Here is a 22,404-nt window from a genome sequence, read left to right as displayed (position 1 = left end):
GACATAATAAGGTATTCGACAAGTTCTTATTAAATTGCTCCCCATCCATTGACAGTAACTAGAAGACAGTTCCTATTTTGAATGGTACTAAGGGATGAAGTAAAGCTGTGAGAAGGTAGAAAGCATAAGGCTTTTAGTGGGTGTGGATAGTACTGACAAAGAAAAAAATTCCATTATACTGTATATCCCTGAGTAATTACTCAGAGATAGTAACAATCTGCTCTGGAGGCTTGAGCCAGGAATTTCAATAATACATTTTTGTATCAAGAAGGGGTTATTCCTATTTACCGAAACCCAACAACAGCCACCAGGTAATAAGGAAGCAAAATCCTCTCCAGGTAGAGATAGATCGGTACTGTGCAGTTAGTTGCAGTTCATCAAGGCAAGGCAGCCAGTGGTGGGGGTCAAATCTTTCACCACGTCCTTCGTTTAACAGTTTCTCCTTATCTATCGCTATCTCCATCCTGCCTGAGCTGAGCCTTAATCAGTTCCTATCAAGCTGAGGCTGATTGGGCTGTAGGATTACCTGCTTGGGATGAGGAGTTGGAGATCCAGTGCTGTGACGTGATGGGAAGAAGAGTTGTAACATTAAGGAGTGAGCTTTTTATGGGTTCTATAACTGCTAAGAGCTATAGGGTGATGATGCTTTACTGCTTCCAAGAAAAGCACCATGTTAAAAAAAAAACACACAAGAAAATATACCATATTGTATATTTACAATTTGAATGCAATTTATGGATTAATAACATCTATCCTGGATGTGGAGTTATTTTCTACCCGTGCCCATAGTATTCTGTGGGTTTCCATTGATGTGGGCTTTTCCCTGAGTATTCATTGTTTTGCATCTTTGTCCTTTCAACTATAGGATTTAGACAAAAGTCAAGAAGAGATCAAAAAACATCATGCCAGCATCAGTGAGCTGAAAAAGAACTTCATGGAATCCGTACCAGAACCACGGCCTAGTGAATGGGATAAACGCTTATCCACTCACTCTCCCTTTCGAACACTTAACATCAATGGGCAGATCCCTACAGGAGAAGGAGTGAGTACTTTGTCTGTGTGATGAATTGTGAGAATGAGTGAAATAAATGCTTTTGTATATTGATAATCTGTATCTGAAAGTTCAGAGCTGAAATCTAGCTTTGGTGTCTTATCAGTTCATTCCAGCTTTAAAGCATTCGTGATCAGACACTCAACTTTTTAAGTCACGTGGACCACCCAGTCCAGTTATGGGAGCCATTTAGAGCGACTGGTTGATGATTAGGCCCTGAGATCTGTCTCTGCAGCTGCATGCTTCTGCCTAGTGTATGTTTACAAATTGACCATAAGCCAGTAGAACTTTATGTCCCAACTGTGCCTTCAAGGGCCAGAGAGTTTACTAAATTTAGTAAGATCAAAATTGGAAAGGGATAAGCATTTTTTAAAAACTTTGTTTGAACACTTGCACAACTTAGAAATGTCTGGAATGGTTGACCACAATTATATAATAAACTGAGGCGGCCTCTAAGCCAGAAAATGGGGAATACCAAGTCTTAATGATTGTATTTCAGTTTTAGAAGAACTATTGATGATTTATTTTATGAGTAACATCAAATTTAATATACTGTTTTTTTTAAGATAGTCACAGTTAGAAGTGGTGATACCTTTTAGAGGCTGTCCTTTTTCTATTATTGTTGTCATTCCCTATTTTAGAAATCCTACACCTGAATAAATGAATCTGTGTAATGAGAACATATTGAAAGTTACTTTGAGCACATATTCAAAAATCCTTTACTTAATCTTACCCTGTACAGGTTACGTATGTATGTGTGTGTATGTATATATATAGTCATAGTCACAGTGTAATGATTTTAAAATTATATGCTGATTTTCCCTGAAAACAATAGCAGTTCTATTTAAGAAAGGTAAAGTGATATCTTAATAAATTTTCAAAATTTAGTTTTTATATTCAGAGTTCATGGTAAACTATTCCAACTTACTGTTTAGTTTCTGGAACTGGAGAAGATAGTAAGTTTGTTCACAAAGGATACATTTTATATTTTTCAAAATGTGATTAAAATTGGCTAATAGCTCTCCAAATAGAGTTGAACCCACTTCACCAAAAGGCTGGAGAATTCCTGAATGATGGGCAGTGAAAAAGTTACCAGGGATGATAGGATGCAATTTTTCCTATCCTCTGTCCTCTCAGCCTCCACTCCCTGGTCCTTAGTTCCGTATCCCAAATCTGCACGTGCCCTGGGGCGTGAGACAGTGACTACCTTCTATAAGCCCATGACCGCATGAGAAAGCACTTGTTGCTACCTCACCTGGCTAACCCTGCAACCCATAACTGCATATTTTCTAAATATGTTTTCTTTTTGACTCATTGCAGGTAATAAAAGATGCTCAAATACTTTGAAAAAGTAACTTAGTACCCTCTTGGATGAGGTTTGGTAAATTCAAACCAGTCTCCATTTCCAGAAAATAATCTTGTGCCTTAATAGAAACCCTTCAGAAACCATCTCAGGGCTGATTTAGGGAATATCTGTTTCATTCTGTGGATTTTGAAGAAATGACTTTTACAAATTAAATTAGATCAATATGGAGTACTTTAGCTCTAGGGTTATGGTATTACCCCTCTAAATGAATAATGTAATAAATAAGAACTATACTGTGATAACCTTTTATGTAGGTTAATTCCACTTTCTGGCATATCTTACTTTTTCTTTGATAATTAGGGCAGTATTTCTGTTCTCTGGGGATACCTCTTCCACCTTTGACAGCATTGTTGTTGCATTGCAAGGCAACTGAATTTTATATAATTTGTGTGTGACCAGGTGAAGAAAACCTCTGTCCTTCCCTCGGAAAGAAAGGTTGGTGGGCCAGAGGTAAAGCTGCTGTTATGACTTGTGCTTCTCAATCAGAATTTGCTCTTGTTATGGCACTAAGCAGATAGTCCCCCCAAAACTGAACAGCAGCTGCTCAGTGATTTTTTTTTTCTTTTGGCTATACTAGTAAATTCATATCCACCACCTTTGGACCTAACACATATGACATTTTCACTGCTGCATTTTGCAGCTTTCAATTTGCTTATTTCCGCGCATGGCTGGTTGAAAAGCTGCATGAAGATGTAAATATGTATTCAGAGAGAAAAACGAATTTAATTGTACCCTATTCTTTTTATGTTGTCTTTCTTCTCCCTCTTATGTTCTTTTAAAAATCATTTTAATTTTGCATCCTTTATTTTCCTTTTTTTTCCTTTTTTTGCTGACCAGTCCCCCAGCTACTTTCTCCCTGATACATATCACTTAGGGGTGTGCAAAGAACCAGTGTCAAACTTCCGAACAGATCAGAGAAGGCTGGCTCAACTGAGAGAACTTAGAGCCAAGTTTTTCCTTTCATAGAAAACATCTGTCTTGACTGGATGGCAGAGTACAGGAATTGCTGGGGGAGAAAAATTTCTCAATTGGGAAAAAATAATTTTCCTTAAAAGTATCAAAAACATTTGCTTAATGTGATGTATAAACCTTTGTGATGGTCCTTATTATTATTTAAAATCGTGATTCTGAGTGGGTGGGGAGGGAGTTTGTAAATATTGAGATTTGTGAGGGTTTGGGTTAGGGTTTATTTTTTTCTGGTAGATCTTGGAGGCTCATATAAACTTTTATACTTCTGTGTTTTTTTTGCAATCTTTGAAATGTATAGGATTAAGATTTTTATTCCCTTGAGCAAAAACTAATTGCCATACTGAATGAACTATTGCAGTTTTTTTAGGCCTATATGAAGAGATGCAAGGATAACATTTTATATTCTGCCATTCTATTTGTAATAAAAGTAACTTTTCTGATGGCAAGAAGAATGTTTCATTATTGGCTTTGCCCAATTGATCTAAGAAAAATTGGCAGCACCAAAGCAATGAAAAATGACTGAAAATTGGTGTGAATATCCTTAAAAGAGGAATAAATACTGTAACTAATGAAGTCCAGGGATTCCTTGAACTTTGAGGATTTCTGATCTTCATTCATTCACTCAAAAAATTACCTATTGAGTACCCTACTGTGTTATAGAAACTTTGCTAGGATAATTACCAAAGCAAAGTAAAATACAGTGTCCAAAAGATCTTCCCAAATCCTTTGCACATCCCCAAGTATCATTTTTGAGCATTTTCCATCTGTCATTTTGTTCATCTTTCTCTGTCTTTCTTGATCTTCTACCGTGAAAGCAGACACAGGAACGTGCTCTGTTAGTGCAGGACGAAGAGAAAATTAAAAGGCAAGAGAGATCTACTGAAAGAGCCTTGCCCCAGCAAGAAAATGAAGAAACTCTTCCCAAGGTTTCTATTCCAATCCCTGAGGATCACAAGTTTCTCAAAAAGTGCCACCTCTACTCTAGTACTTTTTCATCTCCTCGTGTTCCTTTCGTGATGTCTTTTCTCGTGATTCTTGCACTGGCTGTCTGGTGGTTGGTCTTTCTGTGATCGGAAAACAGGGGGCTCGTCTGAAATGTCAAGACTAAAACCATTGAACTTTGTCGCTCGCTTCTACTGTGTTACCTCCTGTGTGTTACCCTCTGACCTTGATAGTTCCTGTCCCAGGGGAGCGCTTGTGATCATGTTCTGTCAATACAATGTTACTCTTTGTAGATGATATATCATGGGGTACAAAGGAGTAGCCATGGATTGCCAAAGCCAGTTTTCCTCACTGAAGTTTAACAAGTTTAGGCAAATTGGATTTAAGCATGCAGCAGGTTGGTACTTTCCCCAGAAGCTTTAATTCTTTTATCCTGCATGTTCTTATTGTATACTGTTGCTCAGTACTCCTCTCCAGTGCTTCTCACAAAGCAGGGTATCCTGTAGACACATTTGATGATAGTTACTTGTGTGGCATGGGCTTTGTAGTTAAAAAAAAAAATTCAACTTGCTAACCTTTCCAAAGCCTTAAAATGGTACATTTTAATCTATGAATCCATAACCACTCCTTTTCTTGAGATATCAAGCCAGTGCATACAAAAGCCTTTTTCTGAAAGGGGCTTTTGACTTCCGTGGCCTTCTTATGTATGTTTCTGAGGTGTACAGGGACAAACAACTTTTATCCTGCCCAATGTACAGAAGAGGTCTGCAAAAGTTAAATGCGTTTTCCACAAATGTAATGTTGATGGTGTAAGGAAAATGGTGCTGGTGCCCTTTAACCTCCAGCCAGGGCTGAATTTTCCAGGCTACTCTGCCCATCTTCAAAAGTCCTGGAATAACAAATTTCTTGAAGATCTGGACATACGCATACCCTTCTCTGAATCAGAATACTGTGTTACTTCTTTATTGAATTAAGTAATTATATTGCTAAAAGCAATATTTAGCCATTATGATAAGGTTAAAGTATATATTGATATATTTTGTTTTTCTGATAGATTTCAGACCTGTTTATTCTTACATGTGCGTTGAAATTAATTGTCTTTAATCCATGGTCTTGTGAGCTAAGGCTCTGTTGTGACAAGTACGTGTCTTCTGTTTGCATGCTGATATTAAGGCTTCCCTGTAGTAAATACGCGTGTGCTCTCTCTTCACAATCCAACTCGGATGCCTAACCTGTTTTTCTCCCCTCAGTATTAATGAAATCTTGCATGTAGCCTGCTTTTTATGGCACTTGAATGTACCAATGTGGATGATTTGGTTAATGTTGTCTCAAATCTTTGTTTTGAAATCTGAGTTCATAGAGTTGTCAAACTGAGATTATTGCACTTTACTTCTCAACACTTTCCAGCTGATGAAACTTCTAAACAAGACTTTTTAAGGTGGTAGCTTCTTAGAGTTTAAAAAAAGAGAGAGAGAACAGTAGAGCCAAGACTCTTTTGTCCTTCAATACCCACCACTGTTATTCTTTCTGGAGACATGTAGAAATAATACTATGGCATTTCCTGAAAACTGTGACCAAGTTATTATAGGCTCTCCAAAAAGATGGGAAAGAAGTGAAAAGCAAGTTAAAATTTAAAGTCTGGTATAAATGTATATCTTTCATGTCACAGGCTATGTCTGTTTATAAGAAATATTTTGTAATTAAGCATATTTGTTTATACTCATAACAAGGAAAGAGAAACCTCAAATCAATCTGATACTGCAGAGCTGTTCTGTAAGACAGAAAGTGATCATCATAGTACTCCCCTTTATCTGAAATAGACATATGGGAACTTTCCTTATGAAATAACAAAGCTATAGTTATCAGTTAGATTCTTTTAAATTTTTTTCGAGAAACAAGGAAATAATCTTAGGATTTTACTGATACTTTCTTAATTGTTTCAGATTATATTTCCAGTTTGCATCCTTGTACATAGCTTTTTACTCATTATTATTGGAAAAGCATCACCTTGAGTTGTGTTTCCCTTTGTACTGGAATTGATTTCAAGTCTATTAAAATTCTAGTGTAAGCCAGCAATACTTTTTGGTTTTCTGAAGAGCAGGAGGAGTTCTCAGATGGTCAAAGGAGAGGCCTTTTCTTCTGTTAATAGAATAAGAATGGTTGAGAAGAGAAGGGCCAGTCCGGTTATCTTAGGGAAAATATTTTACACTGCTGTCCATAGGTATAACATAGAGCTGTAAATAGTCTTGGTTTACCTCTCACATCTCATTTCATTCTTGATACCAGAGACAGATCCAAATAGCTGTGTGTTGGTTTTAGCTTGATTCAATCTCCTTTTTTTTTTTTTCTTCAACCTTTTTAACAGCAGGTTGATGAATAAAAAACAATCGGGACTAAGTAAAAAGTCTTGGGTTTTTGCCTTGGTTTTGCTACTGGTTTATTCCTCGGGTGACTCTGAGAAGCTGACTTAACTCCCTGGTGCCCAGAGTTCCACCTAATAATGTACAGACAAACCTACCTCTTGAGAATGTTCCAGGAACCAGAAGCTCTGGTGGGCATGGAATGCTTGGTCTTTTGGGGACTAGAAATTAAAAAAAAAAAAAAATAGCAAAGACACATTTGCTTCCTGGATTTTTTTAAAAATAAAAGTAAGCAATTAGATAGCTGTATTTATTTCCATCTACTCCTTATTGATATTTGAGCAAACACTTAAACAACTAAAGTTAAGAATTCTTACTCTTAAGCAATTCATCTTACCTCTGTGGTATACTTAGAGTGGACCATGCTTGAAAATAAATCCAGCATCTGTACTTTGGACCTGTCTTTTAGCCATCTTCTTATGCTAGACATATGGATTATTAGACATGTGGATTATGAAGGAGCTTCAGTTTTCATGGGTCAGTTCTATTACTTCTTTGTATCTTTAGCAAACGTATTAAAGGGAGAAGATACTGACCCTGTTGACTAACATGAGACTAGGGATTATCTGTGGACTAGATTTTGTTGTCATCTCAGATCCTAGTACATTTCTTCCTATTAAATATTACTGTACTTCCTATTAAATATTACTTAAATCCCTGTGGATGTAAGACAATTCACCTTTTCCTACATTCCTAAGTCACTATTGTAATATTTCCTACAGAGAAGAATATAAGACATTTTTTGCATCAGAGGTTTGGTTATTTTTTGAAGGCATAACCAATCAAAATTTATATGTAGACTTTACCAGTGACCACGTAATTACGAAAGGAAGACGGAAAATTCAAAAACAGTATGAAACACTAGGAAGTTGCTTTTTTTCTTGCCTAGAGTATTGAGCAGAGTAAAGCTATATAGAATTTTTCTACCAAGTTTTCTTCACTTTTGTTCTTCTTCATAGAAATTGTAAAATCCCAAAGTTCTTTGGAGCATTCTCTGTCACACTGAGAGAGATTATTGTTATGTTGATTCTATTATATATGGAAATTCTGCTTTTTTACACTGCACTCAGATGAGCCCTGTTGTTGGTAGTTTGGGTAGTAGAAGCAGAGACAACTCTTCATCTGTGGGGTGACTCCGTCTGCCTCCTCTACACCGTAGGGAAGAGTATCCATAAGTCTGGTTCATTTCTGCTGCTTTTACCCCTCATGCCTTGGGATCTTCTTTTTACTGTGTCAGAACGTGATGCAAAAAGAAGCAAGTTGATGTGGACCTTAGGAATGGATGCCTGAAATGCTTAAGAAGTTGTTGTTAAAGTGAGGAAGTCAGGTTGGAAGAGGAAGAGGGGTAGCTATGATCAGCAATTAAAAATTCATGGAGAATTTCATTTTGTTCCTGCCATACTAGAACTTGAAAGATAAAAAGAAGAGAAAATAGAGTGGTTTTTTACTCCCACAGATCAGAAATAAAGGTTGAAAGCTAAATAACTTTAATAATAGTCTAACCAAACATACAGATGACAAATTGCCAAGGAAACATCTGCACTGAGAATGCTTTTCTAATCTTTTGTGATTGATATCCTAGAAGGGGGCTCTCCGGTTTTTGATAGTCAAAATCCCATTTGGGGTAAATAACAGGATTAAATCTACTCTTAAAGATTAAAGGAGGTGGAGAGGCATAGAGTCCCAACTCTCTTTTCAGGGCCCCCAAATCAATAACGGATGCAGTTAAATCTCTCATTTTCACCTCTACTGTCTCTTTAAAGAAGAGTTTCCATATGTACAGAATCCCGTCTCAATGCAACACAGGGGATTAGAATTAAAGGCAAAGCACTGTTTACTGATATCCATTCTTCAGTCACTGCCCTCTAGGCAGTGTATTGCAGGGATGGGAAGCAAAGAGGCAGCATTATCAGAATTTTAGGATGGGATAGGTCCCCAGTCCAACTCCTCTCCCTTCCAGTGCTCAATTCTTCTGTGCTGTATCATTTAGAGATTCAGAGACCAAGTGGTCTCCCAGCCTGTGATTAATTATCTCCCAGGATATAACACCTTATGTCTTTGGACATCCCAGATCTTTGGGTATTAATCACTGATGTATTCAGTCAAAGTCTGTTTCCCTGTAGCTTTCAAAAGTCTGGGTCCTAAATGGAGGCATTCTGAAGAATCTTCCATCTCCCACGTTATCAGCTCTTCACAGAGTTAAAAGTAAGTCGTCCTGGAATGAGTCAGTTCTTGCCCTCAGATAACTTACCATCTGACATCCAGGTCTGTCCCAGTTTTCCCCCTAGCAGGTTATCCTTCTGCTTTCTTCCTCTAGCTTTTCTTGTTTAATCAGCTCTTTTTCTTTCTGGCTCCATTGTCCTTTGGTTAATTCCCAGTGGTTTATTCAGTTTTATGTCCCTAGCCATTGACTCTCCCTCTCTAAAAGAACATTGTGAAGTTCCTGGAGATCTCAACTTCACCATAGATCACAAGGCACAAGGGGGTGTTTGTTTGTTTGTTAGATGAAGGAGTTGGGGCTGGGGTGGGATAGTTTTTGTGGCTTTGGAAGCTTTTTGTAGCCCAGAACCTGTTGACAAGATTGTATCGATGTTATTAGTGTTCCCTCATGAAGCATATCCCCAGAGTGTGCATTCTAAGTTTGCTTGCCTTCTCTGATTTGCATCCTGTAATACCCCCACGTGCTTTGATTTATTCCACTTTGATATGATATAGTTACGGAAACTTACTTTTTGTGTAACATTCTGATGATGATGTAGAGCCCCACCAGAGAAAGTGATACTAAAATTTTGAAATGTTAATCTCTCTCTTTTAGTTTTACCTGACTCCTCAAAGCCATGAAGTTCTCAGAGGTGTGAAACCTTGTTTTATCTCTTTGCCAAAGATACCTCTGTATCTCAGATACATAACAAATAACTAATATTTGAATTAAATAGTTCTACAGTAATGGATAAAGTCTAACTTTTCACTTAGAATCTCTTGTACTGGGGCACAAATTTGTACCAAGTGATCCCCACAGGCCCATGCAGGTAGCCCAAACAATCCCTGTTCAGCCCAGACGCCTCTCTCCCTCCTGTTAATCCTGTAGTACAGTCCTTGGTTTATTCAAAGACTCTACATTCACTGCTATGATGTTGTCAGTCTCTCTTGTTAATGTCTTGTAATTTGATTCAGTTAAATGCTCTTGTCCATTTATCACGGTAATACTCAACTATTTTCATTACAGACTGTCAATATTATTGAGACCAGGGTACTTGTTTATGTGTGTAAATTCATCCCGGGGTATGATATCAGTAAGAGTACCTGTTGTTTGACATTTTGTTTATCTAAAATACATTTCCAAAAGCAGTTTGGTACATTTGTCTTGTGTTTTACATGATATAAAAACACCAAATGTATCAAACACTTGAGCTGTCAAGAGTTTTTGTGTATCAGATAGGCCAGGGGATCACAAACTTTTTCTGTAAAGGACCAGATAACATTTTAGGCTTTGCAGGCCATAGCGTCTCTGTCAAAACTACTCAACATTGCTGTTGTAGAGTAAAAACAGCACTGACAATAATAAACCAAGAAACATGAATGTGTCCCAATCAAACTTTATTTGTGGACACTGAAATCAGAATTTCTTATCATTTGTGTCACTAAATATTTTTTCTGTGTTTTTCCTAGCCATTTAAAAACGTAAAACCATTCTTGGCTCATAGCCGTACAGAAGCAAGGAAAGGGCTGGCTTTGGGTGCGAGCTGTAGTCTGCTGACCCCCCAACATAGGTCTAGAGAAACAAAACTGATTAGTTAGACTTTATGCCTTTGTATTGTTTCAAAGAGCTGTAGTCACTTAGCATCTTCATTCAGTGTTGAAGTATTTTTGGTCTTGTTTATGATTAGAAATGGAAAACAAAAGACGAGGCACTCATTCCTATTTATCTGGCAGTCAGGATACATGTGAACTATAAGCTGAAATATCACACTACCGCAGCACCCCTGCCTCTGTCAGTTTCTAGACTATTCTCTATTAGCTGTGCTCTTAACATATTCAGTGACAAATTCAGGTAACCCCTCTGTTCTGCTGGATTTTTAAGGTTCCCAAATTCACCTTCTCTTTAGCCAGGTTTTAAAGATATCTAGTGAACATGGTAAGAAGATGACATGATTTTCACTCTGAACTTTTGGTACACCATAGTGTGTAAGTTTAAGGTTGGGGGACTAAAGGAGACATTTGAAAGGGTCCCCTTTCAAAATAAAGAGATTTCTCTAAGAGGAATTCCCTAATTCAGGGCCTACTTGGGCAGTATTTATCAATAAGTTAAAATAAAGTTATGTCCTTTTGGAGGCATCTTTGTGCCCTAGTCAACATGGTTGTGTTCTAAAGGATTTCTTCATACCTATTACTAGCTTTGGGAGGTGCTCTGTAATACATTCCTAAAACTATGTTCCTTTGAGTCGCCTGGTCCAGGATCCTTCAGCTACGACACTCAGTGAAATAAATTGTTTACCCATTAGAGTTGAGCAAGATATACTTCTCTTTGGGGAATATTTTCTTTGATGTTTTTTCACATTACTTGCTCTGTTATTATGTAAATTGGTCACGAATAAATCTTATTGCAAGTCTGATTCTGGTTGATACTAATCATTAAAGAAACAGGAGTCAGCGATCCTGCACATATATAGACCCACTACCCAAAAGCGGGGTGAGGAGGAACCTCGGCTTCAGCAAATCAGCAAGAGATACTGTCAGCCAGTCTTTCTAGAACAGTTCTCTTGTTTTCCCCATATTTTCACTCTTTTCTGTGGCCCAGTAATTGTCTTATGCTCAGTCCTAAAACAGACATAATTTATTGACATGCATTCAGTTCTGAGAATATTAATGTTTTAAATTTGATTTGGAATGATTTGACTTATTTATACCAAGTTTTAAAAATAACTTTTTTCTATCCCACATAATCAGTCACTACAACACATGTAATTATCACATCTGTTAGAAGCATTTTTAATATGCTAAATTTGTCCTTTTTTTAAGAAGCACTCTACAAATTAGTAGTTATTAATACCTCTCTGATCATACTGAGAAATGAAGATATGTTGCAGGAAAAAGAGAGATTTTTTTCCTTTTCTCTCTTTTTACTGCAGCAGATGGACAGGTATGGACATATGGGTGTGAAGAGAGCTTGCTTTTATAATTAACAGAAGGCTCACTGCTCAATCTCTTATTTAACCATGGGCAAACCTTACCTCTTATCTTACTCTCACAGTCCTAGGTTCTATTGTATTACCCAGGTGGTTACTTAAAACCAACATTACACATTTTGAAGTGGTCTATTTACTAGCACAAAGCATGTACCTTGTGGCCATGTCTGAGTAATACAAAATTTTGTAGTGTTTCTGTATATTCCTTTTGGGAATTGATTGAAAGTGTTAACATGGAAAGCCATTTTCATTATTATAGGATTTTTCAGGAAAAGAAGACACAGCTAATTAATATCTGATCCTTGTTTTCTGTTGTATGTAGTTCTGTGGAACCAAGATGCTATTTTCTAGATATCAGATCGGGGTATCATGTTTTTCTTAAGTGCTTATTATGGCTTTAATCATTTTTGGAATTGGGACTTCTGAGAAATCCTGCCAAATATGTTTGTGTTCCATACTAAGTGATCAGAGTTGTTGTGCTGATTATAGCTTCTTACTCTCCATCTCTTCTCTTCAACTCAACCCTTCTTAGTATAATGAAATAAAATTGGCTGACCAAAGGCTTCTGGTCTCCTAGATGTGTTTAGTATAACCTTTAATATATGCTCAATCACTTTGATTTCTATAGCTCTATTTAGGTTTGAGAGCCCTCATTTGATCTGTGGAGTCCTTGCTGGTGAGTGCAGTGTTAAGGCAAAATTTTCTATTATGTAATAGTTAAAATTTTGCATCAGGGTCTGATATTTTACAGCAATTTGCTTTTGCATTCACCTATTCTGGGGATAATCTAATAACAGCACTATTTAGGAAATGATAAAAACTATTTTTGAAGGATAATTGTCATTGGCAAATTCCATTTGCTGGCATTCATGAAAGGCTGCGTTAGAGTGATTTTCCTGCAATAGGCAGTTCTACCAACTGTAATTTAATAAAGGCCAGTGTCTTCCTAAATAAGCTCCTTTGTCCAGATGTAGTTTTTATACGACAGAGAATAGTAGTGAACCATGAAAATGACTCAAATTTTGTGGAGAAGCTAGCGAGCACCCCAAGGATGTATTTCTAGCCAAGGACCACCAGTAGCACACTAGCTTTATTAAAAAAAAAAAAAAAAAGTAGGAGAGGACATAGACAAGAAAGAAAATGTAGGATGAAGATAAACATATTGTATGATTAGGAATGACACCATAGATGGGAAATCCCTGACAATCCAGTGATTACGACCCTGTGCTTCACTGTCAGGGGTCCGAGTTCCATCCCTCTTCGCTGTATAGTGTGGCCAAAAAAAAAAGAAAAAAAAACCACTAGAGAGGAAAGATGGGATTTTAAAACCATCTTTTGCTAGCTGCTTGTCCACTCTGTTGTTAGTTTATCCCCATCTTGAGTGCTTGTGATCCTAATATCGTTTTCTAAACTGCCAGTTGATCTGAGTTTTCCACCAAAAGTGTATCAAAACTATTATTTATGAAGCTTTTGGGAGTGGAGGGGCCAGAGGGTGTTTTCCTTTGGGGTGATTTTTGTTCTCCTTTCTTCATTGGTTTCCTTTTTTGGCTGAAGAATGGGCTATTGCTGCTTGACCTGTCATCTTTATGTGCTGTTTACACATGGCTTTTACAAAAGAAGCCATTACCACATCTGATTTATCTCTTATTGCAAGTGCCCCTTTAAAAGCATTTGTTTTAACTTAACAAATTAAAAAAAAAAAAAATCACCAGGTTAGCATTGTTATACAACCAGGGGAAATACTGATATTATTAATTTTTCAAAATAGGGATAAGATTATAAATATTAATAATACAGTAAATGTATAAAGATATATGTTTTGTTTTTTAGAGCTTTTTCCCAAGGCACTTAAAGCCATTCTTTGCTAAGACATAAACTTGCCATATTTTGTTAGAGAGAAGTATGTGGAAAGAAAGCACTCGCAATTAACTGATTTTATCAGGATTGGAATCTACATTTTTTAGTTTGCATGTTGTAGACCTTTTGGGGGTGTTATTGAAATACATTTTGATCATTTAAGTGACTGTAATATTTATTGTTTACTTTAGTTCAGAACCAGGAGCTGGACTCTTCTGCTGGGTATCTTCCTTCTGTGCTTTAGCAAGATAACCTCGATTCCTGCTGGTTCTGTGGGGATTTGCAGTGCAAAGCATTTCTTACTGGGTTTGCAAAGCAAGGGTAATGTGCTATGTGGGTGTATGTGTGTCTGTGCACACCCCTTCCCCTCAATCCCACTGCCACCTTCTGCTCATTCCCTTTGCCTTATCAAAATTTGTTTTTTGAAATTGTATAAGTAAGTCTAACGAATCCCCAAACCCCCTTTTTTTCTGACATGCAGAAATGCTGATAAACATTTAATGTATTAACTTTCCCTGAGATATTTGCATTTCAACAGGCCACAAAGTCATTGCAAAGATGATGGTGACATTACAGATTTGATCGTATCATTAAGCATGATTTCCAAGGTCAGTTCTGACTCTCGGTTTACTTGACTGAATGGCAGAATAGAAGGAAGAAGATGGGAAACCCAATGATAGTTTAATAGATGTAGGAGATTTAGGGTTCCTTTGGGTGAAGTGATTATAGAGACAGTATGCTGACTCTGAACCTCTCTTTACAGAAAATTCAGTAATTTCTGGAAGCAGAATCTGGGTAGTAACACAAAAAGATATACTTTAGGCTTAGAAATAGCATTAAATCTATGAAGCATGTAAAGTAGTAATTTTTGTAACTGATCAGAAATGTTCTCAAAACTATTAAAACAGCCTATCCAGTGTTCTTCATGAGAATCTTGGCTCAGAAATACTTAAATATCTTCAGAGTATATCAGTTTTAGTTATTATCTTCTGTCACAATTTCTTCTAAGTTCTACCTGGTGATATCGTCTAATATATAACTAGAACCTGACTCAGAACGTGCTAAGTTGCAAGGAAGACCGGCCTAGTTAAATCCATGGTGTTGTTGTTCAGTCACTAAGTAGTGTCCAACTCTTTGCGACCCCATGGACTGCAGCACCCCAGGCTTCCCTGTCCTTCACTATCTCCTGGAGTTTTCTCAAATTCATGTCCGTTGAGTCAGTGATGCCATCCATCCATCTCATCCTCTGTCACCCTCTTCTGCCTTCAGTCTTTCCCAGCATCAGGGTCTTTTCCAGTGACTTGGCTCTTCACATCAGGTGGCCAGAGTATTGGAGCTTCAGCTTTAGCATCAGTCCTTCCAGTGAATATTCAGGGTTGCTTTCTTTTACTATTAGTTAAGTCCATAGGGTTGGCTAATTTGGATACTTAAGAAACACTCATACAGGGACTAGTTCTGGTTTGTGTTTCTTTGCAAAAAGGAGTATTTTGAGAAATACAGTACAATGACAAATAATATCTAGTATTTGCTCAGCACTTCATTTTGAACACAGGACACAGTTATCCCTCACAATACCCATATCAGGTATATAGTGGTGTTCTGGCTTTATATGATAAACCTGAGTCTCAGGGCAGTTCAAGGGCTGCTCAAGAACAGGCAGTTTTTAAGTGAGAGAACTAGAGCTGCAATGCAGGTCTTTGATGTTTCAGTTCAATGGTATTCTGTTATGCCACAGCTATATCCTAAGTCACTTAGTCCCCAAGTGAAAATGTGATGAAAGTTGCAGAAAGTAAATTAAGAAGGCTGGAATTTGTGAGACTCTAGTGATTTATAAAACTGCGTGTTAAAAATGGTGCTTTAAGATCCCCAACCACTAATGAGTTGATTTATTAACCCTGGACTGCCCTTAACTTGCCTTAAATCCCTCAAGTTGTTTCATAGAATGTCTCAGAACCTGAAACAGGATCTTTCAGTCAGTAGGAACCGGCAGAAGGGTGTAAGAAATGAGGCCTTGGGACTTCCCTGGTGGTCCAGCAGTTAAGACGTTGCACTTCCATTGCAGAGGGCGTGGGTTTGGTCCGTGGTTGGGGAATTAAGATCATGCATGCCATGATGCGGCCAAAATATAGAAGAAAAAAAGAAAAGAAGCCTTGCCTATTGTTGAGACAGAGTCTCAGGGCTTCTTTTTGGCCTTGGGGGTAATCTGGTTCTTGGTTTTGAAATCATTCAGAAGAAAATAGTTTGTTTGGAAGAAAATAGTTGTTTCATTTACACATTTATTGGAAATATTATTAACAGATAGATTAGTAGTTCAAATTCCCAGTAATTAAATCAGACTTCAAGTACCAGTTCTGAGGAAAATCAGATTGGGGTCCAAAAGGAAACAAACTAGAAACACGTTGTCATCAAACCAAAAGACATTCATTTTATAACTGTAATAATTATTTGTTCTTCATCAAAGAGTATTTCTGTTTTTTTGTGCCTAAGCCTCTAAGTATACTTATGTAAAAGTGAAACTCTTGTTGATTTGGAAGAGAGTGTTAGAGACTCTTTAAGATGGCGCTGGTAAAGTGGGTTAAGACAGGATAGTTATGCATTTAGTGACAGAATTTGTATTTTGGTCTGGCCAGACTAAGAAAATTCTTTCACAGTCATCATTTGTGTTTCCTGCTTCTCAATTTTATCAATTTGATAAAATAAAATGTCACCTTATCCTGTTAATTGCCCTTCTCTTAAAATTTGTCCTGTATAATTTCAGCAAGTGTAATATTTATTAATTTGTCTATAATGTCTGTTTGCACATGCATGTGTATATTTGATGATTAAATTTTCATTGGTATTCTAAAAATAGATCTTGGAAAACACTGAGTAGAATATGAAGGAGAAGCATTTTTCTGAAAACTTAAACATACCTTTGATTCCAAGGCTCTCTTTAGAAGTTAGTAATTGATTGACTCTATTTTCTTCCTTCTTTTAACATTGTTCTGTTAGCTCTCTAATTCTGCTAATGGTGGACTCAATAACATTGTTGACTGGCTTATTACAGTGCTTAGTGTCATGTTATAATACCTGAAAATGCACACACACACACGCGCAAGACACTGTAATTAAGCTTACTCACCAGTCTGATAAAAGTTTGCCTTCTCCCCAAGCTTCCATCATTGCCCCAGCCACCGCATAGCTCCGAGTTTATTATGCAGACATACTTAACTGCTGTCTGTATATATCATTGTTAATATCTTCATTCAGCTAAATCTAAGTACCCTGGAAATTGGATGACTTCCTTCTTTTATTTATCTCAAAGTCACCTAAAAGAGGAGGATTCTCTTCTGAGGTGACAATTAAACAGCTATTTACTGAATTTGGTCAGTTCATTCTGATGTCTTGTACCTAATTTTAGTAAGAGAAGATTTCAACCTGAGGTATAGAGTACTCAGCCAAAACAAACAAAACCCACACACACAAAAGAAATATAAAGCATTCTGATGTGAAGTATGTGTTTATCCATAGTCAATATCACTAATCTAGAGTTAATGTTCAGATCAGGTCTTGGGATACTTTAATATTTTATATTCCCAGTGGCTTTTGTGACTTTGGCAAGTGAATGATCATTTTCCATGTGTCTTCAGATGTCTAACAAGACATTCACAGAAAATCTGTGACAACTCACAGATACAGCCATATTTTTATTCATATGCCTGAGAATATCACTGCCATCACATTTTGTGATGAAGCTACACTTTAAATTTGAGCTATATTTTCCACTCAAATAGATTAAGTCCATCACCATTGGCTTTGACTTTCAAACCCCACTCAAAACACTAAATTACTAGTGTTGTATATTATATTCTCCATATAAAAGAATTTGTATACTATTACCAGTTGCTGACATTTCTTATTATTATTTCCATTAACTGCTTTTTCATTTAGGAAACCATTAAGGTTTATTTTTAACTGTTTTCAAAGGCTTGGAAAATATTAAGAATTTATTATCACTTCCTTCATATATAGTTTACCAGACTCCTCAGGTTTTACAGATCATTTCATTACAAAACCAGTGCAAAAGCTTGCATAAGAAAAATCATTTAATAGCATTTTTATTATAAAGGTAATGCATATTCATTTTAAAAAGTTTGTGAAATACAGAAAAACATAAAGAAAGAAATTAAATTACTTGCAGTCCTACCTCTATTGATATTTTAGTATACCTTGAGGTCTTTTTCATGTGTATAATTACACATATTAGAAAGTATAATTCTTAAATGGATAAGAAATAAAACATAGTATATTATCAAGAGGAAGATTTAGTCTTTGAAGTTAGCATTTTTGCCTTCTTCCCTCATTCCAACAATCTAATCATGGTCCTGAAATCAAAGTATATCCCCGGAATCATGTAACAAGGTTGACAGTGAAAAAGTTGCTGTTCTTCACTTGGTCCTTAACTGCCTACCCAGGATTTTAATATATATGAAGATAAAGTGAGACAATAGCAGGTTCTTTTTTTTTTTTTTTAAACAGAGACAGGAACTATTTTCCCATTGCCATCTAAAGGTAAAATTGGACTTCACTAAGCAAGGAACAAGTGACAAAATGGAGAGAATTACTACATAGACCCTCCAGAAAAAAAAAAAAAAGAGTATATGGCTCTTGCTTATGCAGCAAAACTTTAGAAAGATTTCAGGATTTATCTTCATTGTGATGCTTATAGGATAAGAGGGTCTTGTCAGCATAACTGTATTTATTTCACTAAAATATATAAATCCCTTCCTTCAAAAATAACCTAAAAAGGAAGACTCTGGATTTCATTTAATGAAATAACAGAAAAATACATATAAAACACCCATACCCCACTTTTAATAATAGCTGTAATCCCTAAGTCAAGAGAGAGGTTATTTATAACTCATAAAGGCACATACATGCTCAGGGCTTGATGATCCTGTGACATAATCTGTTTGAGTAAGTCATTTTCAAGAGAAAGCCCTTTAGGGGAAAAAAATTTTTCAAAAAAAAATCAAGAGTTTTTTCTCCCCCAAAGAAAATACTGATTTATCATACTTAGCAGGAACTATTGACTTCTTAAGTAAAACACAGTTTTCAGTCAAACAATGTTCCTGCTCACTTAAATACTGGTCTAACATTTTTCCTTCTCATATTCTTGAAACCAACTAGACAACCTTGTGACTTATCCTTCAGAAGGTCTGTTTAAAGTTTCCAGGCCAGTTTGGTATATGGAGCTGTGCAGAATCTTATATAATCCAATGGTCCGTGCTGATGGTCATAGCCAAAGGCACAGCACTGTCAGTTAAAATTCTTTACTCATGTTAGATGCCAAATTGTGGGTGTCTTATGTCATAAGGATTTTATATCTTCTTTTTGCCCCAGTCTCTTCTTCTGGCTTTCCAGCCATCTGCTTATGTTTCAAAGTATGGTGTCAGCCACTGCAATCAGACTCTGCTAAGAGGACTTTGGGCAATTTTTGTACTTCCCAAAAGAAAAGTCAAGTTTATTTTATATTCTTTAGAATGTAATACGACATGTCCTTTGGGCCTACCAGAAATACTTTCTGTTGCCGTGGGAAGAAATGGCCTTTAGAATCAGACACTGACCTTAGGGTTAGGTTAAACTCCAGTTCCGTTAGGTCCTAGCTCTCACCTGCTTACCCTCTCCATTTTTTCATCCAAAAAATAGAAATAGTGACTACCTCGTAATGAGGTTGTGAAAAATGAAAAGAGAAAACTTGTTAGAGTAACTGTCACGTGGTGAATATGCAATAATGTTAGTTTTCCTCTTATTTTACTGATGTAGAACATTGAATGCTGGTCTGGTCAAGGGAGCCACTTTTTGTGTTCTTTCTAAACAAGCCTTTTCAGTTTTTAAATAGCTCGAGGCAAAACAGTTCTCAGGGCTCCTGAATTTATCTAGTATAATTTCTGCAAGTTTTTAATGAACATCTATTATGTGCCAACAACTGTGCAAGAGAGATATAGAGCTAAGAACTATAGAAGGCCTTATCCCCCAAGGAGCTCAGTCTAATGGAAAAGACAGATGACTAAATCAATAATGACAGGGTACAATTGGAATGAAAGAGTCATGATATCTAAACACACTTTAGGCATCCAGGAGAAAACTTCCAGAAGAACTAACATGAGTTGAGTATGGACTTGCAGGCAGAAAGGAACAATACAATATTGACAAAGGCACAGAGGCTAAAGAAAGCATGCTCTGTTCTAAGAATTGCAAACTGTCTTGAGTTAGTGAAGAGACGGGTGTGTGTGGAGGTGTAGCAGAGTGAAGCTGGAGAGAGAGATAAGAGTCATGTTTTAAAGTATTTTCTGTGTCTTAGAAAAGGACCTGAACTTTAACCAAAAGTCAGTGAAGAGTCACTGAAGGACTTTAAACTGAAAAATGGAATTTTCAATGTTTCATTTTTAGAAATGAACACTTTCACAGCAGAATCAAGGATGTGTGCAGGAAAGGGCTGAAATGAGAAAGGAAGAAGGAAAAGAAAATTTGTTTAGGGCGTTAGTAGTAAGCGGGGTGAGGCATTATAAAGGCCTGAATGATGACGTTAAGTGTGGGAATAGAGAAGAGCAGATAAGGGACATACTACAGCGGACTGGATGAGTTTAGTTTGGGGCATATTGTATCCCATATGCCTGGGAGAGTGTCCAGTAAGTAGTTGGCTGCGTTGTCCCTGAGATCTCGACAGCAGAGCCAACTGGAGCGGCTGATTCGACCATATGGGAGAGTGCTCTAAGTAGTAATCCAACCCAACTGTTATCAGTTTTCCTTTTATTTCCAATGACTAATATGTATTCGGTGATCAGTAAATATTTGTTGAATTGATATTACTGTGGCCACAGCTTTTACCCTTGGTCTCCTCTATTCCTGCTTTGAAAAAAAAATGATTGATCTATCTAATTTTACTCAGCAGTAGGCAACTTTGGGCCAGGTGGTGCTGGCCTCAGCAATGTTTGATTTACAAATGGCTTCTTGATGACAGACCACTACCTATCAGTTGGTCGGACTGGTATAAAATTGGCTCTCCCTTGATTATCTTAGGTATTTTCCTGGTTATTAATCAACCTTCTCAGTTGTGACAGAATTATTTGGAGAAGCCTCTCCGTGTGAGTGGGTTTGGATTTGCTGTTCACAGCATTAGAGCTAGCATACAGCAATTTGAGAAAGCCTATCTGTTTATTACCAGCGAGTCTATTTTGGGCAGCTCCATAACAGCTTGTCTGACTCGAAAGAAATGGTGAGATAAGTGCCTTAGAAAGTAGTACAGAGTGTTAGTAACATAACAACAAACTCATTCTGGTGTCCCCCAGGCCCTAGCCTATTATTGGTGCTCAGATAATGTTGATTGAATTAAGTGAATCTACATGGTAATTGAGAATTTACAGAGTGCTTTCATATACTATTGTATTTGATCTTTCAGAACCCTGTAAGTCAAGCGAAGTATTATTCTCATTTTAAATATGAGGAAATTCATATATGCTTAGCATGAATAGTTTATATATCTCTGATACATCTTCAGACAAAGACAGTTTCATCTTTCAATTCCATTTTTCATGTCCTAAGTAATATTCATGATCAGTCAATGAAAGACCTACCTAATGTCAGTTCAACTTGTACCGCTTTGAGATGCTCTTAAGTTAGGCTGTTCTTAGAAGTAAAGTTGGCCTGGAGTTCTTAAGTGCAGTGGATCTTTGCTTCTCTTACTAGACCACTGGTTTATATTCATCACAGTGTAGACTGGTTTACAATTTAATGATTTAAAAAAAAAAAATACATATAGTGTGATTTCAGTACTAAAACGTGTAGGCTGGTCCAAGCATAAGTGGTTTATTCCAGGAACACCTTTTTAAAAGAGTGCTTTTCTGTTAATTTCCTATATGGCATGTAATATGGTAAACTGATTTTACCAAAATTTCAGGCCTGCATGGCTTCCTCATAGCTCTCTGGTGAGCACATGCCAGTTTTCCTAACCTTTGGCTTCTTTAGATTGTTCATTTCTCAAATGGTCCATGTTCTTTTCCTGCTAGTGTGAGCTCCTACTCTTCTTCCAACCACAGCACTTTTCTTTAAACATTAGGAATAGGTCCACGTACTGTGATGTTATCTCCTCTTCCACGTTCTCTTGAAAGTTCTTATTTTAGATCTGTTTATCCTTTGATGTGAGGCATTTAGCCCAAGAGGGAACTCTGTGTTTCCAGGATTTATTTTTCTCAGGAGTTGGAGACATTGTCATTCATCTGTGGAGAAATACTTCTCAACTGCTGATAAGTCACGTTTATTCTGTTTAAAAGCATTGTTTCACTATTTCTGATATGATAGTTAATTCTTTGACCATGATTGGATTGTCTGTGCTGGATGTACTCACCTCCCATATCTCTGCCAACCAAAGTCTAGATTTCAGCTACTCCATCATGGGCCAGCATGATGATACATATGGCTTGGAGATGTATGGAACATTTTTTGATCAGAGCAGACTCATCCAGCTATGTTTTATCGACTCATGAATTGCACTGTGTCCTGTGCATAGCAATGAGTTAGGTATTTAGGAATAGTGCCCCCTCTGAGTATGAAGAGTATGTTTTAACAGAGAAG

General features: G+C 36.9%; 1 protein-coding gene across 10 annotated transcripts in view; it reads left to right on the top strand.

Annotated features, from left to right (window-relative positions):
* The window catches only part of EPB41 (erythrocyte membrane protein band 4.1), a 186,927-nt gene that overhangs the window by 147,275 nt on the left and 17,248 nt on the right, over nt 1-22,404 (top strand). For 4 of the 10 annotated variants that reach the window (XM_068968957.1, XM_068968950.1, XM_068968948.1 and 1 more), the window contains one exon: nt 866-1,042. In XM_068968957.1, coding sequence (XP_068825058.1) covers nt 866-1,042 — 177 coding nt within the window. Of the gene's footprint in view, nt 1-865; nt 1,043-2,816; nt 2,868-3,254; nt 3,384-4,204; nt 4,457-22,404 lie in introns of those variants that run through there. The other 6 variants (XM_068968954.1, XM_068968956.1, XM_068968952.1 and 3 more) reach the window with 3 other exon arrangements.

This window comes from Capricornis sumatraensis, chromosome 3 (genome assembly GCF_032405125.1).
Source record: "Capricornis sumatraensis isolate serow.1 chromosome 3, serow.2, whole genome shotgun sequence".
Taxonomy (NCBI): domain Eukaryota; kingdom Metazoa; phylum Chordata; class Mammalia; order Artiodactyla; family Bovidae; genus Capricornis; species Capricornis sumatraensis.
This window is presented reverse-complemented; position numbering and strand designations above follow the sequence as displayed.